Source organism: Sinocyclocheilus rhinocerous, unplaced genomic scaffold, assembly GCF_001515625.1.
Source record: "Sinocyclocheilus rhinocerous isolate Xijiao unplaced genomic scaffold, SAMN03320098_v1.1 scaffold323, whole genome shotgun sequence".
NCBI classification, from domain to species: Eukaryota; Metazoa; Chordata; class Actinopteri; order Cypriniformes; family Cyprinidae; genus Sinocyclocheilus; species Sinocyclocheilus rhinocerous.
In genome coordinates this window covers 1,390,821-1,407,074 of record NW_015643640.1, presented here as the reverse complement: position 1 = coordinate 1,407,074, position 16,254 = coordinate 1,390,821, and the positions used below count along the sequence as shown (strand labels likewise).

The 16,254-nt window shown below is 36.7% G+C and overlaps 2 protein-coding genes across 4 annotated transcripts; both read left to right on the top strand.

Moving 5' to 3' along the window:
• Positions 1 to 415: 415 nt before the first annotated feature.
• Positions 416 to 7,874, top strand: gpank1 (G patch domain and ankyrin repeats 1). 2 transcript variants are annotated; one of them, XM_016575163.1, is made up of 5 exons: positions 416 to 569; positions 2,324 to 2,527; positions 4,284 to 4,543; positions 6,024 to 6,139; positions 7,123 to 7,874. In XM_016575163.1, the coding sequence occupies exons 2-5, from the start codon at positions 2,338 to 2,340 to the stop codon at positions 7,571 to 7,573; spliced, it is 1,017 nt and encodes a 338-aa protein (XP_016430649.1). In that variant the 5' UTR covers positions 416 to 569; positions 2,324 to 2,337; the 3' UTR covers positions 7,574 to 7,874. The 2 variants fall into 2 exon arrangements, with proteins under 2 accessions (XP_016430649.1, XP_016430648.1); XM_016575162.1 differs by having other exon boundaries at positions 2,283 to 2,527.
• A 5,009-nt stretch (positions 7,875 to 12,883) lies between these two features.
• On the top strand, positions 12,884 to 15,714 carry LOC107757627 (GPI-linked NAD(P)(+)--arginine ADP-ribosyltransferase 1). 2 transcript variants are annotated; one of them, XM_016575164.1, is made up of 4 exons: positions 12,884 to 13,243; positions 13,508 to 13,582; positions 13,703 to 14,427; positions 14,982 to 15,714. In XM_016575164.1, exons 2-4 carry the CDS (start codon positions 13,535 to 13,537, stop codon positions 15,085 to 15,087), a joined length of 879 nt encoding a protein of 292 aa, XP_016430650.1. In that variant the 5' UTR covers positions 12,884 to 13,243; positions 13,508 to 13,534; the 3' UTR covers positions 15,088 to 15,714. The 2 variants fall into 2 exon arrangements, with proteins under 2 accessions (XP_016430650.1, XP_016430651.1); XM_016575165.1 differs by having other exon boundaries at positions 13,178 to 13,243; positions 13,478 to 13,582.
• The last annotated feature ends 540 nt before the right edge of the window (positions 15,715 to 16,254 follow it).

Sequence of the window (16,254 nt, the reverse complement as noted above, 5' to 3'; positions counted from 1 at the left end):
TGATCATAAAACTATGCATTATATATCATCTTACAGACATATTATTGGGAGATATAGATTTTTATATGCATTTTAAGTAGTCTGCCATGTTATAAAGATCTCAATGATTTGCTTCGCAATCAGAATTTCATCTTACTTTCTAACCATATAAATATCCACAACTGCACCATATTTGTGTTTAGGTTTGGGCCTGATGTGTTTTGTTCTCTTCATCCAGTATAAGCTCGATATGCAAACTTCTCTTTTTTTTTTAAAGCAGAAACTCGGTCCTGCAGAGTTTAGCTCCAGCTTTCCTCAACACACCTGTGTGGAAGCGTCTGGTATGCCTAGTAACTAAGAGCTTGATTAGCTGGTTCAGGTGTGTCTGATTAGGGTTGGACGCATGTCTTAATCTGGTTCACGCAGAGAAAGCGGATCTGAGCCGTTGTTCGCGCTGTTGGCCGCTGGGTGGCAGCAGCAGCAGCAGCAGCAGACCATGTTCGCCTAAACGCATCAGAAGACGAAGAAGACGGTGTTTACGTCTGTTTTATTTTATCCTTTGCGTCGTTTTTCTGGATCCACTTTCGCAGGTATCGCTCCTAAATTCACGGATTTTCAATTGAAAATGTCTTACATTATGTACCTTTCAGACTGATCTGGTGTAATTACACATATTTTATAAGGCTGTTTTTAAGTATTGTAGCCTACATCCCTCTGGTTTGTGAGATGCTAAAGCTAACACTGTTTACTTATCAGAGATTTGTGTATTATTGTGTTTATTCTTAACTCTGACTCGGTTAGTTTACTCTCAGTGATATTCTAAATCATGTCAGGAATGAAGAATACTTTTCCAGCTGACCAATATATATATATTTGCATAAACATAGTCATTATGTTAAGACTACCGTAAGAACTAGTTTGCGTAACTAAGCAAGTAACGTTAGTAATCAGTACTTTTCAGATTCAGATTAAACCAGTCTAACGTTAGGTTTTTACACACGCTGCTGTTCAAAAGTTTGGGATCAGTAAGATTTGTAATGTGTTTTAAAGAAGACTCTTCTGCTATTCAAGGCTGCATTTATTTGATCAGCCAATATAGATGTATTTGCATAAACATAGTCATTATGTTAAGACTACCGTAAGAACTAGTTTGCGTAACTAAGCAAGTAACGTTAGTAATCAGTACTTTTCAGATTCAGATTAAACCAGTCTAACGTTAGGTTTTTACACACGCTGCTGTTCAAAAGTTTGGGATCAGTAAGATTTGTAATGTGTTTTAAAGAAGACTCCTCTGCTATTCAAGGCTGCATTTATTTAATCAAAAATACAGAAAAAAGCAGTAATATTGTGAAATATTTTTACCATTTAAAATAATGGTTTTCTATTTTAATATACATTAAACTGTAATTTATTTCTGTGATCAAAGCTGTATTTTCAGCATCATTACTGCAGTCTTCAGTGTCACATGATCTTCAGAAATCATTCTAATATGCTGATTTATTATCAATTATCAATGTTGGAAACAATTATCAATGTTTTTGCTGCTTAATATTTTTTTTGGAACCGGTGATACTTTTTTTCAGGATTCTTTGAGGAATAAAAAGTTAAAAAGAACAGAATTTATTCAAAATAGAAATATTTTGTAACAATATACACTACTGTTCAAAAGTTTGGGGTCAGTAATTTAAAAAAAAAATTTTTTTTTTTGAAAGAAATGAATGCTTTTATTCAGCACGGACGTGTTAAATTGATAAAGTGATCATAGAGACTTATATTGTTAGAAAGGATTTTCTTTCTAACTGTTTAATGCTGTTCTTGAAATAATCATAAAAAAGTATCACAGGTTCCAGAAAATGAATATGAAATATGAAGCAGCAAAAACCAATGTTTCCAACATTGATAATAAATCAGCATATTAGAATGATTTGATCTGAAGGATCGTGTGACACTGACGACTGATGCTGAAAATTCAGCTTTGCATCACAGAAATAAATTACATTTTAAAGTATATTAAAACAGAAAGCCATTATTTTAAATTACAATAATATTTCACAATATTACAGTTATTTTTTTTCTGTATTTATGGTCAAATAAATGCAGCCTTGAAGAGACTTAATTAAAACACATTACAAATCTCACTGATCTCAGACTTTTGAACAGACTTTAACAGTTATGACTAGTCTTGCAGAAAAAATTAGATCACCAATTTTTAAGACTATTCTACGCGGTTTATGCAACCGGCTCCTGGAAATGAGATCCTTCAGTATTTTAAAGCTTGTATTTGTTCCTTCTCTTGGTTTTAGTCTCGTGGCCATCTCTTCTTGGCCTCTCTCTTCTTTAGCAGAGATTGAGTTAAAGATGAACAACCCAGTCTACTTTACCAGAGCCAAAGAAGAGGAGAAGCGCTGGATAGAGAGAAAGAGAGAAGACAGACGGACAATTAATGGAGAGGAGGCCAGAGACTTTTACCAAAGCCTGCTGCAAGAGACCGATGGAGAAAAGCCAAAAGAAGCAGCAGCAGCCGCGAGGAGAGCGAGACGAGGAGCAGGTAGAGATGGAAAACATAAGCAGATTGAGAATTATGATCGCAGCACACGACTGCTAGAGGAAATAAAATTAATAAATACATGATCCAATCTGTGAAATTTGTTTTTTTTTACTTTTAGATACATGTATAAATAAAGATCATGTTTAAAAATATAAAAAAAAAATATGAATAAATAATTTTAAAAAATTTAAAATGTATAAATGAATAAAGATTCTACCAAATCATAAAGAACATAACATTTAACTATAATATTTAAAAAAGTATGTTAGTATCTAGGCATGTTTTTTGGGTTTTCTATGTCTTTTGTTCTATTCTTATGCTACTGTGCCACTGCACTCGCCAAGGAATTGTTTGTAATAATTCATTTAAAATGCATAAAAATGAAGTTTAAGTGAATAAATAAAATGATACAAATTTTTAATTATTTAAAGAGTGAAACTTTAGATCAAAAGGTTTTTGATCTAAATAAATATCAGATATTAATATCACAATTATCATTTTAAGATTAGAGTATGATGGAAAAGGAAGCAGCACTGCCAGGGTTAATTCATCTAGAGACGTTTGACTTAATAATTGACATAATATCAGGTCCACATCAGTAGTGATTGTCAATTGAAACAATGGTGTAATGAAAAAAAGATTAAGTACTTCCCCAGTTGACTGATTATTACATCATGAATTGCAAAATCTGTTTGTATTACGAGATTTCTGAAATGTTATATTTAAACATGCAAATGCATAATAAACATAAATGCACACATTTGCATACATTTTTAGAACAAAAATCCGAATGTTGGATAAAGCCAGGCTCAACAGCCAAAAAATAAAAATAAATAAATAAAATAAAAAATTCACCATTTTTTTTTTTCAGGAATAAAATGTAACAAATCATGCAAATTAAATATGAACATTAGATATGCACTGAAAAAAAATGTTTCATTCATCCAATTAAAAAAATTTAGGGTAATGATTCACATCTATATTTTTTAACTTGAGCCAATGAAAAATAAATAACTTGCCCTAAGGGAAACATTTTTTTCAGTGTGTGTTATATTTGAAATATATTGAATATGACTTGATGAAAAGCCATTAAAGCCCAAAAAAGTTTCCAGATGCATTAAAAAAACTGTTTTGCCTGTAGTGTCTCGCCTTAAAAATCAACAACAATACAAAACATTAAAGCAGATACGGATGTGTTGCCAGGGTTTAGATTTTTCCTAACTGTGTTTAGCAACATTTTACATGCATGTCTTAAAAGCACAGCTGCAAAAAACAAAACATCATGACATGCTTCATTATAACCGTTAGAACATCTAAAAATGAAATCAAACCTGTATGAATTTCTCTATTCTGCTGAACGCAATATAAGCTATTTTGAAGAATGTTGGTAAACATACAATGAAATCATGACAGAATTGTCATTTTTGGATGGACTACTCCTTTAAAAGTATTTGAGATTTGGCTACAGGTGTATTTGTTTAAATTATGTTCCAAAGAATGATTCCACAAATAAATAGCATTGAAATTGGTCTTTGCATGTATTTACACAGTTAAATAGAGTGTTGCATCAGTCTGTCATCTATACAGTATGTGTGCACTTCAAAACATTATTTAAAAACCTCACGAGTAAACGACAGTAGTAGTGTATATACAGTATGAGTATTCTTCTTTAATCTTAGCATTTGCATTCCTTCAGAGATTAGTTTATAATAACTGTACAGTTTTATCATGATCGCCCGTTATCTTTTGACACGAGGACCCAAACGAAGAAGAAGAGAAGCTGCTCGTGCCGAAGCGGTCAGCAGCTCCGAGCGAGACGGACACAGACTCCTCCGATGCGCTCAGGAGGGAGACATTCAGGCCCTGAAGGAGCTCCTGCGGCGAGGCTGTGACGTCAACTTCCGTGATGATTTCTACTGGACGGGTGTGATGTGTGCGAGTAAAGCAGGACAGACGGAGGCTGTTCGGTTGCTCCTGCGTCACGGAGCTGCTTGGGTGGGAGTGGTGGACAAACAGGTGCGTAACACTCACTTCTGAGAGGATCTCTCCACCTCCTCCTTTATATGGAGTAGAGCAGTGCAGATTTCCCATTGGCTGCTGCTTTGTCAGTATGGTTGGTTGATTGAGTTAAAGTCTTGTACTGTTGGTCATGCAGTCTTAACTGAAGTAAAGTAACTAAAGTAACTTCCCACCACCATTCATTCCTGCGGACTGAACTTACTCCCTTAGTTGTATTGCATCAAAACCACTGGGCTTGCATGTGTGCATTATTACTAATAATAAAAATAATACTTCTGTCCAATTAAAAAAAAAAAAAATTTTAAAGGTATAACAAATTTGCATATATTAAGCTTATAAAAGACATACAAAAAGATTTGAACAGAAGTAATTCAGGGAGTTAAGAAACCAAATATATAGTAAAGATGCAGAATATAGTCTTGGGTAAAGGACCTATGCTGCTTAATAAAGATGAGTTATATTTGTTTAGAATTTTGAGAACGTGAAGCCGTGGTTTACAGTGAATTTATAACAGCTAAGGGGCGTTGTTAGGCACGACCATAGATTGTATAAAAACATAGACGTAGTGTCCGTGACGTCACCCATAGGTTTCTGAAGAGCGTTTTTGAAGCCTAAAGTAGGCGGAGCTGGCCGTCACCATCTTGGCAGCGCGTCACTCCCCGGATAATCGAAAAATGGTGGAGTCTATGGGACTGACTCTCTTTTGGAGCCAGCCTCTAGCGGCCTGTCGATGAATTGCAGTTTAAGTCACTTCCGTGTTGGTTTCACGAGTGAGACCGGAAGGTTGCTGCTTGGGCACGACGCAAAGCTTCTTGGGGCTTATTGCTTTATTACAGCATTTAAAGCAATAACAACATTTTGGAGAAGGCAAGAATCCACTGTACATTCTATGGAGATTATAATGTATGAAAAGATATTGAATATGAATAGTAAGGTGTATTAAATAATAATAATAATAATAATAATAGAAAAAATAGAAAAACTAAACGTTTTTGTCTGTTTTGTGCTAATATAATTATTGTTATAGTTTTTGGCATGTGCTTTTGTCATTATTTTTATATATAATTTCTATTTAGGTTAATTTCAGTTTTAGTATAAGTTCAGTTTTAGTTTCTATTTATATCCAATTAATATATTTTGTTATTTCAGCTTTATTTCCATTGGCAAAAATATTTTTTAACAGTTTTGGCTAGCGATACTAACCCTGCCTGTGCCACCGAACAGATGTCAAAAAGAGAAAATGTGAACATATAACACAAGGGCAGTGAAGTAATCATTGTTATACATAACCATTACTTTAAATGAGTCATATATCTTTAAACTGAAATAATTATCCAACTGATAGGCCTCATGGAAAGCGCTCCTGTTACCTAAGCGCACAGTCCTGTCGAAACACTATTGCTGTATTAGGTTGTTATTCTTTAGTAATTTCCTTTCTTTTTATCTCCATCCTGTTTTCTTTCTGGTTCTCTCTCAGGGCAGAGATGCCCGGGATCTGGCCCTGCAGGCTGGTCACCAGGATGTAGTGAGAGAACTGGAGCAGTTTGTGATCTCTGACACGCCAAACATACCTACTACAAACCATGCACAGAGGTTAGTGGTTTATGCTTCACTTGGTGTCCAGATGTCCAAACACTTACGCATTAAAGGAACAGTTGCTGAAAATGTGCTCCCCATCAGGCCATCCAAGATTGAGATGAGTTTGTTTCTTCATCAGGTTTGTAGAAATGTAGCATTGCATCAGTGTCTCAGCAATGGATGCTCTGCAGTGAATGGGTGCCGTCAGAATGAGAGTCCAAACAGCTGATAAAAACATCACAATAATCCACAAGTAATCCACAGCACTCCAGTCCATCAGTTAACATCTGGAGAAGACAAAAGCTGAAACTAATCCAGCATTGAGATGGTTTTAACTAAAATACCATAGAGTCCATAATCCATAATAACGCTTCCTCCAGTGAAAAAGTGCATCTGCTGTTGTCTCTCACATCAAAATCCAGCCACATATTAGTTTAGAGCTGTTTAAACGCTGCTTGATCTGTGCAGATTTCTCTCCTGATTCAGACCAGAACACTTTTTCACTGGAGGAAGCGTTATTATGGATTATGGAGCAACAGTTTGAAGTTAAAAACATCTTAATGATGGGTGAACCAATCCTTTAGAGAGATAGTTCACCCAAAAATGTTAAATTTGTTCCAAGATGTAGGTGACTCTTTTTTCTTCAGTAGAACCGTAAAGAAGATTTTTTTTTAGCTGAAACCGTGGGCCTTGGTGAGTCAGCGGCTGCCTGTCTTTGAGAATAAAAAAGCATATGAAGGATCACAAAATTAATACGATTTATATTGAGGTCTTATGAAGCGAAACGATCGGCCTGTGCAAGAAACTGATCATTATTTACTTAATTACAATCCACATCTCTCAGTATTGCGGTGCTTTTGATCTGAGTGTATTTTCCCAGGTTGAGCATCCTGTCAAATAGGCATATTAAAAGATCTCACTAAAATGCTGTTTCGTCTAATACGTGTAATTTGAACAGCTCTGAGAATGACGATGTGTGTCTGCGTGTGTTTCCACAGTGCTGGTTCTCAGTGGTGTGATGTGTGTGCCGTGCATTACACAGACAGCACTGAAACACACTCCAGATCCACGCTGCATCAGTTCAGTAAGCTCCGCCCCCCGGCCACGCCTCAATACTGCCTGCCCTCCTCCAGCACCAGCTATAAAATGATGCTCCGCTTGGGCTGGAACCCCTCCTCTGGTCTGGGCCCCGCCCACTCGGGCCGCAAAAACCCAGTCAGCACGATACTAAAGAGAGATCAGGCGGGCCTGGGATACGGAGAGCCCCCGCAGCCCAAAGTCACACACTTCCAGGCCAGAGATCCTCAGGCAGTGCAACACATGCATAAAGAGAAAAGACTGAGACAGGAGAAAGGAACGACGCTCAGCGCTAAAGAACTTAAGAGGAAAGAAGAGCGAGACCAGAAATGGGAAAGAGACTACCGTGCTTCATTTAACTTTGACTTCTGATCTGATGTGCTTTAGTGCAGAGACTTTTCATTTTTCAGTACAATTCATTTGAAATGCGTTGCTTTGACAGTAACACATTTTATCATCAAGTCATTAAAGACTGCTGGAACAGTATGAAAGTAGACATTTTATATGGAAGACAAAACAACTGTAAACAGGGACTGGATGAAACATTATTTAAAAAAAAAAAAAAAAAAAGCTGTCAGTGGGTTGTGATTATATAATTAGATTAGAAAACATGATTAAATTCTGTTTTTTGTTTTTTTTGTGTCATTTAATGTCATCAGTCTCAATTTTTCATGCATTTGGATACATATTGAATATTTGTGACCCTGGAGGACTTAACACTGCTTTTGTGCTCCAGGGTCACATATATTTATACCATGGTCGGTTTCAATTCTTGATTCTGATTGGCTGGCAGGTATGCATTAAAACTGTGTAATGCACAGGTAGTTCCAAGTCAGTTTAATCTCTGTTCTATATTAATATTTTGCTATAGACACACACACACACACACACACAGATTTTGGATATTATTGCACACATGCAGAAACATGTCAGCGCTGCCCCGCGACTTTTATAAAATAACTTGGATACTAGATCACTGCATTATATTGGGGTAAAATCGCTGGTTTTGAAGTAACTAAACTCACTGCTTCATTGAGAGAGAGAGACGCGCAGACGCAGGTCAACCGTCATTTTTACCATTCCGGTTAAATATTGCGCTGCAAACATCATTACTGGCTTTAACTTGTCAGTGCTGGCAAATGACCATGGTATAAGCGTGATGATGCACGGCTAGCTGTGCATTAAACTATTTTAATACTTCATGTCAGGTGATTCTTTACTTCCACTTCGTGCATTAAAATCGTTTAATGCACAGCTAGCCATGCATTATCCCTTACATGTCAATTGATTAAAAAAAGAATTAAGCACTAAAGAAAACGCTTAAGAAAAAAATCCAAACTTCAGGAGTTTCTGTTTGAGTACACGGTAAAAAAACACCCAACTGTTGCTTGCGTTGTTCTTAAAATTCTAGCAAATTCATTAATTCTTAGAGAAAACAAAAGGAAAATTGGGAACTAAGCTGTGACCGTTGATCTGTTCTGAGTGAGAGTTCATCTAACCTTACGAGGATCTCATGAATGGAAGTGAAGAGCATAAAGTCTAATGTGACCAAACCTTCACAACCTCTGCTTAATTTCATTACACTAACTATTCTCCTTCTGCCTGAAGCAGAACAAAATCTGGTTTAGATGAAACCTCCTCAAAACGAAACCAAAACTGATGACATTTTTCAAGCCACATCATCAAACCCTCAAGAATCTCGAGAGACTTGTTTTTACGCTGATGCATTTTAGTTTCTCTTCACTCTCAAGCACTCTATATTTAAAGCTATAATCAGACATTACTGCAAAAGAAGTTCAGCTTTTGTTGGATTTGTTGAGTGTATTTTACAGTTGCATTTTTGTAAATGTACAGATAACAACAACATCTTTATGAAGTTTAATAATCATTGCATTATGATATTCCATGAAGATATCCCAATGTTTGTTTGTATCGGATGTTTTCCACAGGAGCTGTAGTCTCTTCTGACTTCTGTGGCGTCCCTAGAAATCCATTTACTCAGGCATCCAAAAGGCTCTGAAATATGCAGTATTAACATTAGTAATATCTGTATATTAGTCACATCTCTCGTGACTTAATCCAAATGAAAGCATGTTTGACACATTGTGATTTTATAGTAATAAACATGGATTAAAGTTTTTCAACCGTGAGAGCAATTAAGAAAACAGCCCTTTGTTAGGGAATGTTTAAAAAAAATATATATATATGTTTTTCTAAATGTTACTTGCCTCACAAGTTGATCCCAAAATTGATCCCAGACATTCGCAGCAGAATGAAAAACAATCACAGAATCCAGAACACACAGGCTCACAAAATTCAGAACAATCACATCCAGAACAATCACAGAATCCAGGACAATCACAGCATCCAGAAAAATCACATCCAGGACAATCACAGGTTTGGAAACAATCACAGCATTCATAACTGCATAAACAAAAACCCAAATCTGTACGTGTTTGCTCCACATTATTCTGATCTTTCTTCAGTTTGACCTGTTCTTCATGTGTAGGACTGTTGCTCTGCTCACATTCCTCCATAGCTTAATGTCTAGTAAGTTTTAGTGATGGGTTTGAATCACGGCACTGGTTTGTGAATGTTTTCAAATCCTAAAACCGTCTTCAGCTTGGCTGTACTCTGCTTCGCTTTTAGACCATAGACTGTATGTTTTAGACACGCACTCACAAACTTCTCTAAGCACTTCCCCTCGCGGGAATCCCCTCTGCCATATCGAAACAAGTTAACTTCGAGAAGTGCAACTTTGACCGAGTCTGCTTCATGTGTGCTAGTGATGATGTCACACATGATACTGAAGATTCCAAGCGCGTTTGGAGCACGTGCGCAATTTCTCATGAAGCTCTATGGGATGCCAAACATGCCAAAAGCGTTACTGTGCGTTCACACCGCCGCCGTCGAGAGCTTCAAAAATCGCTCTGGCCGCCCTGCCAACAACGCTGTAGAAAGATTCGTGGACGCTCTGACGTAGATCGAATGCTTATCTTGTATTTAAAGGGGACGCAAAGCAAACACGCTTGTTGATCTTGTGCAGACTGACCACAAGCAGGGTAAGGTTATACGTTAACCTCATTAAATATTGTTGTGGACGAAGTATTAAGATACTTTACCTCATAATATATAAAGCACTAATACCACACTGTAAAAATACTCTGATACACGTAAAAGTCCTGCATTGAAAATGTTACTTAAGTAAGTATAATCAAGTATAAACATTACTTCATGTAAGTATAATCAGGAAAATTGATTTAAAGGTTTAAAAGTGAACTGGGACTATTATACTATTATTTATTATATCATTAGATTATTATTCCTATAACGTTAATGCACATCAGCAACTCACCAGGAACACCAACAATCTCAGACACCTTGGTCCACGCATCATTTTTTATTTATGTCCCTGTACGCAAACAGGGACACGTCGTAGATTATTGGGAAACCCGCCACAGCAATAATCAACCTCTCCTCCATTTTGCTTGGGAACTAATGTGGTCGTAACCAAAGTTTGCAGGACTGCGTTCTCTGGAATCCTCTCAAGCGTTGGACTTCTATGTTCCGATTGGTTGCCGCCAGATGCCGCCAAACCGCGTCATAGCCCATTACCATAAAGTTGACCTGATTTCAACTCTCCTCGACGCCCTCAACGTCCAAGTCGCGCCGCTGCTCGCCGCCAGCTCACATTGAAAATGAATGACTTCCGGCCACTTTGACGCTCTCAATGGCGGCGGTGTGAACGCACAGTTACAGTTCATTCACACGAGGCGTCTGCGTCTTGGTGCTGACGCAACTGTCATAGTGACGATAGCCAATCATATCACTTTTCCGGTGATCCATGAACGCAACTGGCTAGCATCTGCGCTAGGGTATTTACATAGGCAATCTGATTGGTTGACACCTGCGTTGGCGCTTGAAAAGTTGAAAAATTTTCAAGCAAAGCCAGTGATGTGATGCAACAGACCCACAATTCAGTTTGGCAATGCATGATGTCACCCATTCAAAGTAGGCTAAATGAGAAGCGTTTGTGAATGCACCGTTTCAGAGCTCGAGCTGTGCTGATCTGTCAAAGGCCGACTCGACATCGCAGGGAGAATGTGTTTGCTAGCTCCACCGAACGGATGGCGCATGTGTTTTTCCCTGCACATAAGATAATGAAGATCAGTATTAAGTTGTTACATTTCTTTTTCTTATTATCCTTTGTATTACTACATGTAAACAGCAAGACTGCCAACTCTCATGCATTTAGTGTGAGACTCACGCAATACCGTTCTCATGATCTCACACCACACATCTATTTTCTCACGCAGTCAAAGTCAACCTCAGTTAAAACTGTAATATTAGGATATTTGCGAAACAGAGTTTGGTAAAGGCTCCAGTGCGTATTTGTGTTTGCGCTCTGGAAAGCCTCAAAAGTTTCTATTTACAACGTATTTTTGTAGCATTGAGCAAGGTAGCCAATCACAGACATATCTGTTGATTTCTTGAACACCTGATCGGCCATTGCGTTCAAGTTAGTCAGAATTCACTCACCTATAAATGCCGGATTTAAATAAATGCGAGATTCACTTTTGAAATTGCAGTGATTGACTTACTGTAGTGATAAGCAATCGACCAAAGAAAAATATAATTTGTCAAAACTGGTGTGTATTACGCAGTGTAAATGCAGACTAACTAATAGATTAATTGAAAAATATTTGAATTTTCATATCAAAATATTTTTGAAATGCAGTTGAAATTATTTGCAAAATTAATGACTTGTAAATCTTACTACTTCTTCTCTCGGTATGCATTGCTATTCTTGTAGTGGTGAAACGTTTTAATTTTGAAGGAAAATATTAGGATATCTGATCCAAGCTCTTCATCCAAGCTCTGAGTGCACGAGTCATTAAATAATGCATTTTTGAGCTTGATAGCCACGGGTAAAAATTATACTAAACATAATATGTGAACCCATCTCAAGGACAAACAATTCCAAATTCAGCCCTCCAAAAATAAAGAAGGTTCAATTTAAGATCTTTTCATTTCAAGACTCAGTAAATAATATGTAATTTTGTAGTGCCTGAGACAGATCAGACACGCAATTATTTGTTGTATTTAATAAATAATCCACAATAGAGCTCACCCAACAAAAAAATCACGTGCCTCTTAAACCCGTCACATTTTAGCCTTGACATCACTGAATCGTTTTCTGAGTTTTACAACAGTCAATCATTGTTTGTGGACACCACAGAAATGATATCGGAAAATTAGGGACAAACAGCACAAAAAATTGAACAAAAAGACAATTTGTGGTAACACTTTACTTGAAGGGGTGTGCATAAGACTGACATGACACCTTCATAATCATGACATGACACATGTCATGAATATGAAGGAGGTTTTTTGCATGTTTATGACAACTGTCATTAAGTGTCATTCGCTCAGTTATGTCATTTTTAATGCAAATATGACATTATTTGACCTAACCCTACCCCTAACCATAGCCCATAACAGACATCTCAGACAATGTCATCTTTGCATTAAAAATGACATAACTGAGCGAATGACACTTAATGACAGTTGTCATAAACATGCATAAAAAACCTTCATAATCATGACATGTGTCATGTCATGATTATGAAGGTGTCATGTCAGTCTTATGCACACCCCTTCAAGTAAAGTGTAACCCAATTTGTTAACCATTTCTTGACTAGTTTTGACTCTAGTTTTGACTAGTTTTGAATCTCTGCACATGGCTGACAATTACAAGTCTACCACCTCATTTAAAATATTTGCCTTACATTCTTAATGTTTAATTTTTCTTCTTTTTAAAAATGTTCTACTATCAGATTCTTCTGCTGTCTGGCTTTGTTCATTCCTGATCACGGTAGCGATTGAAATGCAGGAAGGAAAAGGCAGAGCACAGCCTTGATAAGCTTTCCTGTAAATGTTTTTTTTTTGTTTTTTTTTGTCAGTCTGTGAACACCCTGCAGTTCTGACCATTTGCTTTCTCCTCGCCTAACTGACCCTAAAAATACCAGACATCTTGAGACGGTGAGTGCTGCCTTTTTCAGTTATAGTTTTCAGCCACTTGTTTTAGGCGAATATTTCTAACAAAATTAAATGCATCATGCACAACAGGTATTTTTAAGATATCAAGATTTTTTGTGTTTCATGCAATTTTCTGCATGTGCTTGTGCTCCGTTTGTGCTGGAAAAAACATATATATATATATATATATATATATTGGTGAGCATGTATTCACCAACCTTATTTCCTTATTTTTAGCCTGTTGTTCATGTTATTGTCTTTGTCCAGACCTGTGCACATACGCCAACTAATACAATGGGAAGTTTGAGGTTCCATGCATTTCTCCTGCTGCTCTTGTACACTGTAAGTTCTCACATTTATCATCACTACTTTGAACTGTTTAACTCAAGGTACTCATCAAAAGTCTTTGACTTATTTTCTTCTCTCCAAATTTTCCGCTGTGATTCTTAATTGTGTTTTCAGAGTGTGGTGCAGATAACTGAAGAAGTGATACACATGGGCTTGTTTCCTGAAGCTGCTGATTACTCATTCTACAACTGTCGGAAAGAGATGCTGCAAATGGTCACAAAAAGTGGAGGTCTGCTGCAGACAGAGCTTAACAACAATGCCGATTTTAAAACTATGTGGCGAAACGCAAAATCCAAAAAGGCCATTCCAGGGAGTACACCGGAGCACATGGCTGTGCTGCAGAGCTATGTTGAAGCTACTCCTGAATTTCATGAAAAATTCAAGAAGTTGGTTCAGAACAATGGCAGGGGCAGTTCGACTTCCCAAGACGAGTTTCCTTTCAAATCTCTTTTCTTCCTGCTGACAGATGCCATGCAACTCAAAGGCCAAAAGAAATGTCGTACAGTGTACTCTGGCACAGAGAAGGAATATATCACCAAAATTGGGGAGAAAGTACGTTTTGTGAGTTTTTTCCCAGCAAAACTGCAATATACTTCTGCAACTGAGGATGCAAGTGTAGATGAAAACCCTGGGACTGTTTTCAACATCACGTCTTGTTCTGTGATCAGCCTTGAAGATTATGGGTGTAGTTCAGAGGAAATGGATGCGCTAATATCACCCACTGAAGTTTTCACAGTTGAGGATATCACGACTGTTATGAATATTAATGATAATTTTAAAAAGATCACCTTGGTACATTCTGACTTTTACAGTTCTTCTAACTGCAGCAGCCTTGCCAGGTAAGAGAGAGAGAGAGCAGTAAAGATTTGTTTGATTGTATGCAATACTAATATGTGACCCTGGAGCACAAAAGCAGTGTTAAGTCGCTGGGGTATATTTGTAGCAATAGCCAACAATACATTGTATGAGTCAAAATTACAGATTTTTCTTTTATGCCAAAAATCATTAGGATATTAAGTAAAGATCATGTTCCATGAAGATATTTTGTAAATTTCCTACCGTAAATATATCAAAACTTAATTTTTGATTAGTAATATGCATTGCTAAGAACTTCATTTGAACAACTTTAAAGATGATTTTCTCAATATTTCGATTTTTTTGCACCCTCAGATTCCAGATTTTCAAATAGTTGTATCTCAGCCAAATATTGTCCTATCCTAACAAACCATACACCAATGGAAAGCTTATTTATTCTGCTTTCAGACGATGTATAAATCTCAATTTTGAAAAATGGACCCTTATGACTGGTTTTGTGCTCCAGGGTCACATTCGTGATAAACTGAGCACATCTAAAACAAACCTACTGATCTGAATTTTCTCTTTCTGTCTAAAGCTTGTCTGAAGAATCTAAAGAATCATCTTCAAGTTTCCTGAGTTCCAGTTTCCTGAATCTGATGGCTTCCTTTCTCATGCTGTGCTTCTACACGCTGATTCTGTAATAAACTGTTTGTTCTCAGAAATGCATGAAATCATGTGGGAATAGTAAGTTACATTCATTCCATTAATGAATGTTTACCACATTCAGTGTTCTTGACTTATAAGGATGAATTTATCACAATAATAAATTACTTTCATTATTCATTTTAATGCATGTTCTCTGTTCTCATTTTAATCTAACCTTTAAGACCACTTAAAAACCCCAAAAACGTAGGACTATTTAAAATGATAAAATAGGCCTATATAATTTTTTAGTAAAACTAAGCTGCAGTGTTCCTTGAAAATGCCCAGGCATTGCAAAAAACATCCATGAATTCATTTTTATATTCCCATAAAGTATATTGGAAAGACGCTCAAGGTGTTATATGAAGTACCTCACACCACCAGAGGGCGCCATTGCAACAGACCTCATATCACTTGCAGTCATTTTCGTCATTTCTGTCATGTTGCAAATACATTCATGATACAGTTTCACTAAAAATATGGGAAATTACAGTTAAGTGTTTCAGTTAAATTTCACGCCTTCCGTTTAAAGACTTTTGGCCCTGTCTGCCTTCCATATGTCACACCCTTGCCATGTGTTGCCTACATTGTATAACTGTATCCCTAAATGTGACAATCAATTTATGTGGGACCCACTTACTAATATATAATGGTTTCTTTATATTGTCATCAATAAAGAGTCACTTATAGACCTTATGTAGCTCCGCCTCTTTCAGCGCTGCGTTTGTTGTCTTCTGTCTTCCGGTTTGTATTTCCACAGCGTGAATAAGATGTTTATTGTTTAGAGTGCATGTATAACTGACATCTTGCAGACGTACGTGTGCTATCTGGGAATTGTATCGCCATATTATTATTATTATTATTATTATTATTATTTCTCTTATTTGTATAAATATACATATAAAAACTTGCAAAGTATTACATATATTGCATACTGACTAAATGGTCTGAATGACACCAAAGGTCATCTGTCATAAAAAGAAGAAATAATTAAAAAAGAGGTCAAATACACCTAAGGGAGACAAGAAGAGCTTTAAATAAAGACCCGAGGGAGGCTGTAAGAGCTCTATATGGAGTTTCACAGTTCAAATCTAAGTGAGAGAACTCGGAAAACCATTTTAAAGAGGTGTGTGTGTGTGTGTGTGTGTGTGAGAGAGTGTGTGTGT

Bases quoted from the DNA above. Each gene is read 5' to 3' on its own strand.
- LOC107757627 (XM_016575164.1), top strand. From the start codon at position 13,535: ATGGGAAGTTTGAGGTTCCATGCATTTCTCCTGCTGCTCTTGTACACT. The intron at 13,583-13,702 runs GTAAGTTCTCAC...TTGTGTTTTCAG, and splicing joins TCCTGCTGCTCTTGTACACT to AGTGTGGTGCAGATAACTGA. The intron at 14,428-14,981 runs GTAAGAGAGAGA...TTCTGTCTAAAG, and splicing joins AACTGCAGCAGCCTTGCCAG to CTTGTCTGAAGAATCTAAAG.
- gpank1 (XM_016575163.1), top strand. From the start codon at position 2,338: ATGAACAACCCAGTCTACTTTACCAGAGCCAAAGAAGAGGAGAAGCGC. The intron at 4,544-6,023 runs GTGCGTAACACT...GTTCTCTCTCAG, and splicing joins TGGGAGTGGTGGACAAACAG to GGCAGAGATGCCCGGGATCT. The intron at 6,140-7,122 runs GTTAGTGGTTTA...GTGTTTCCACAG, and splicing joins ACTACAAACCATGCACAGAG to TGCTGGTTCTCAGTGGTGTG.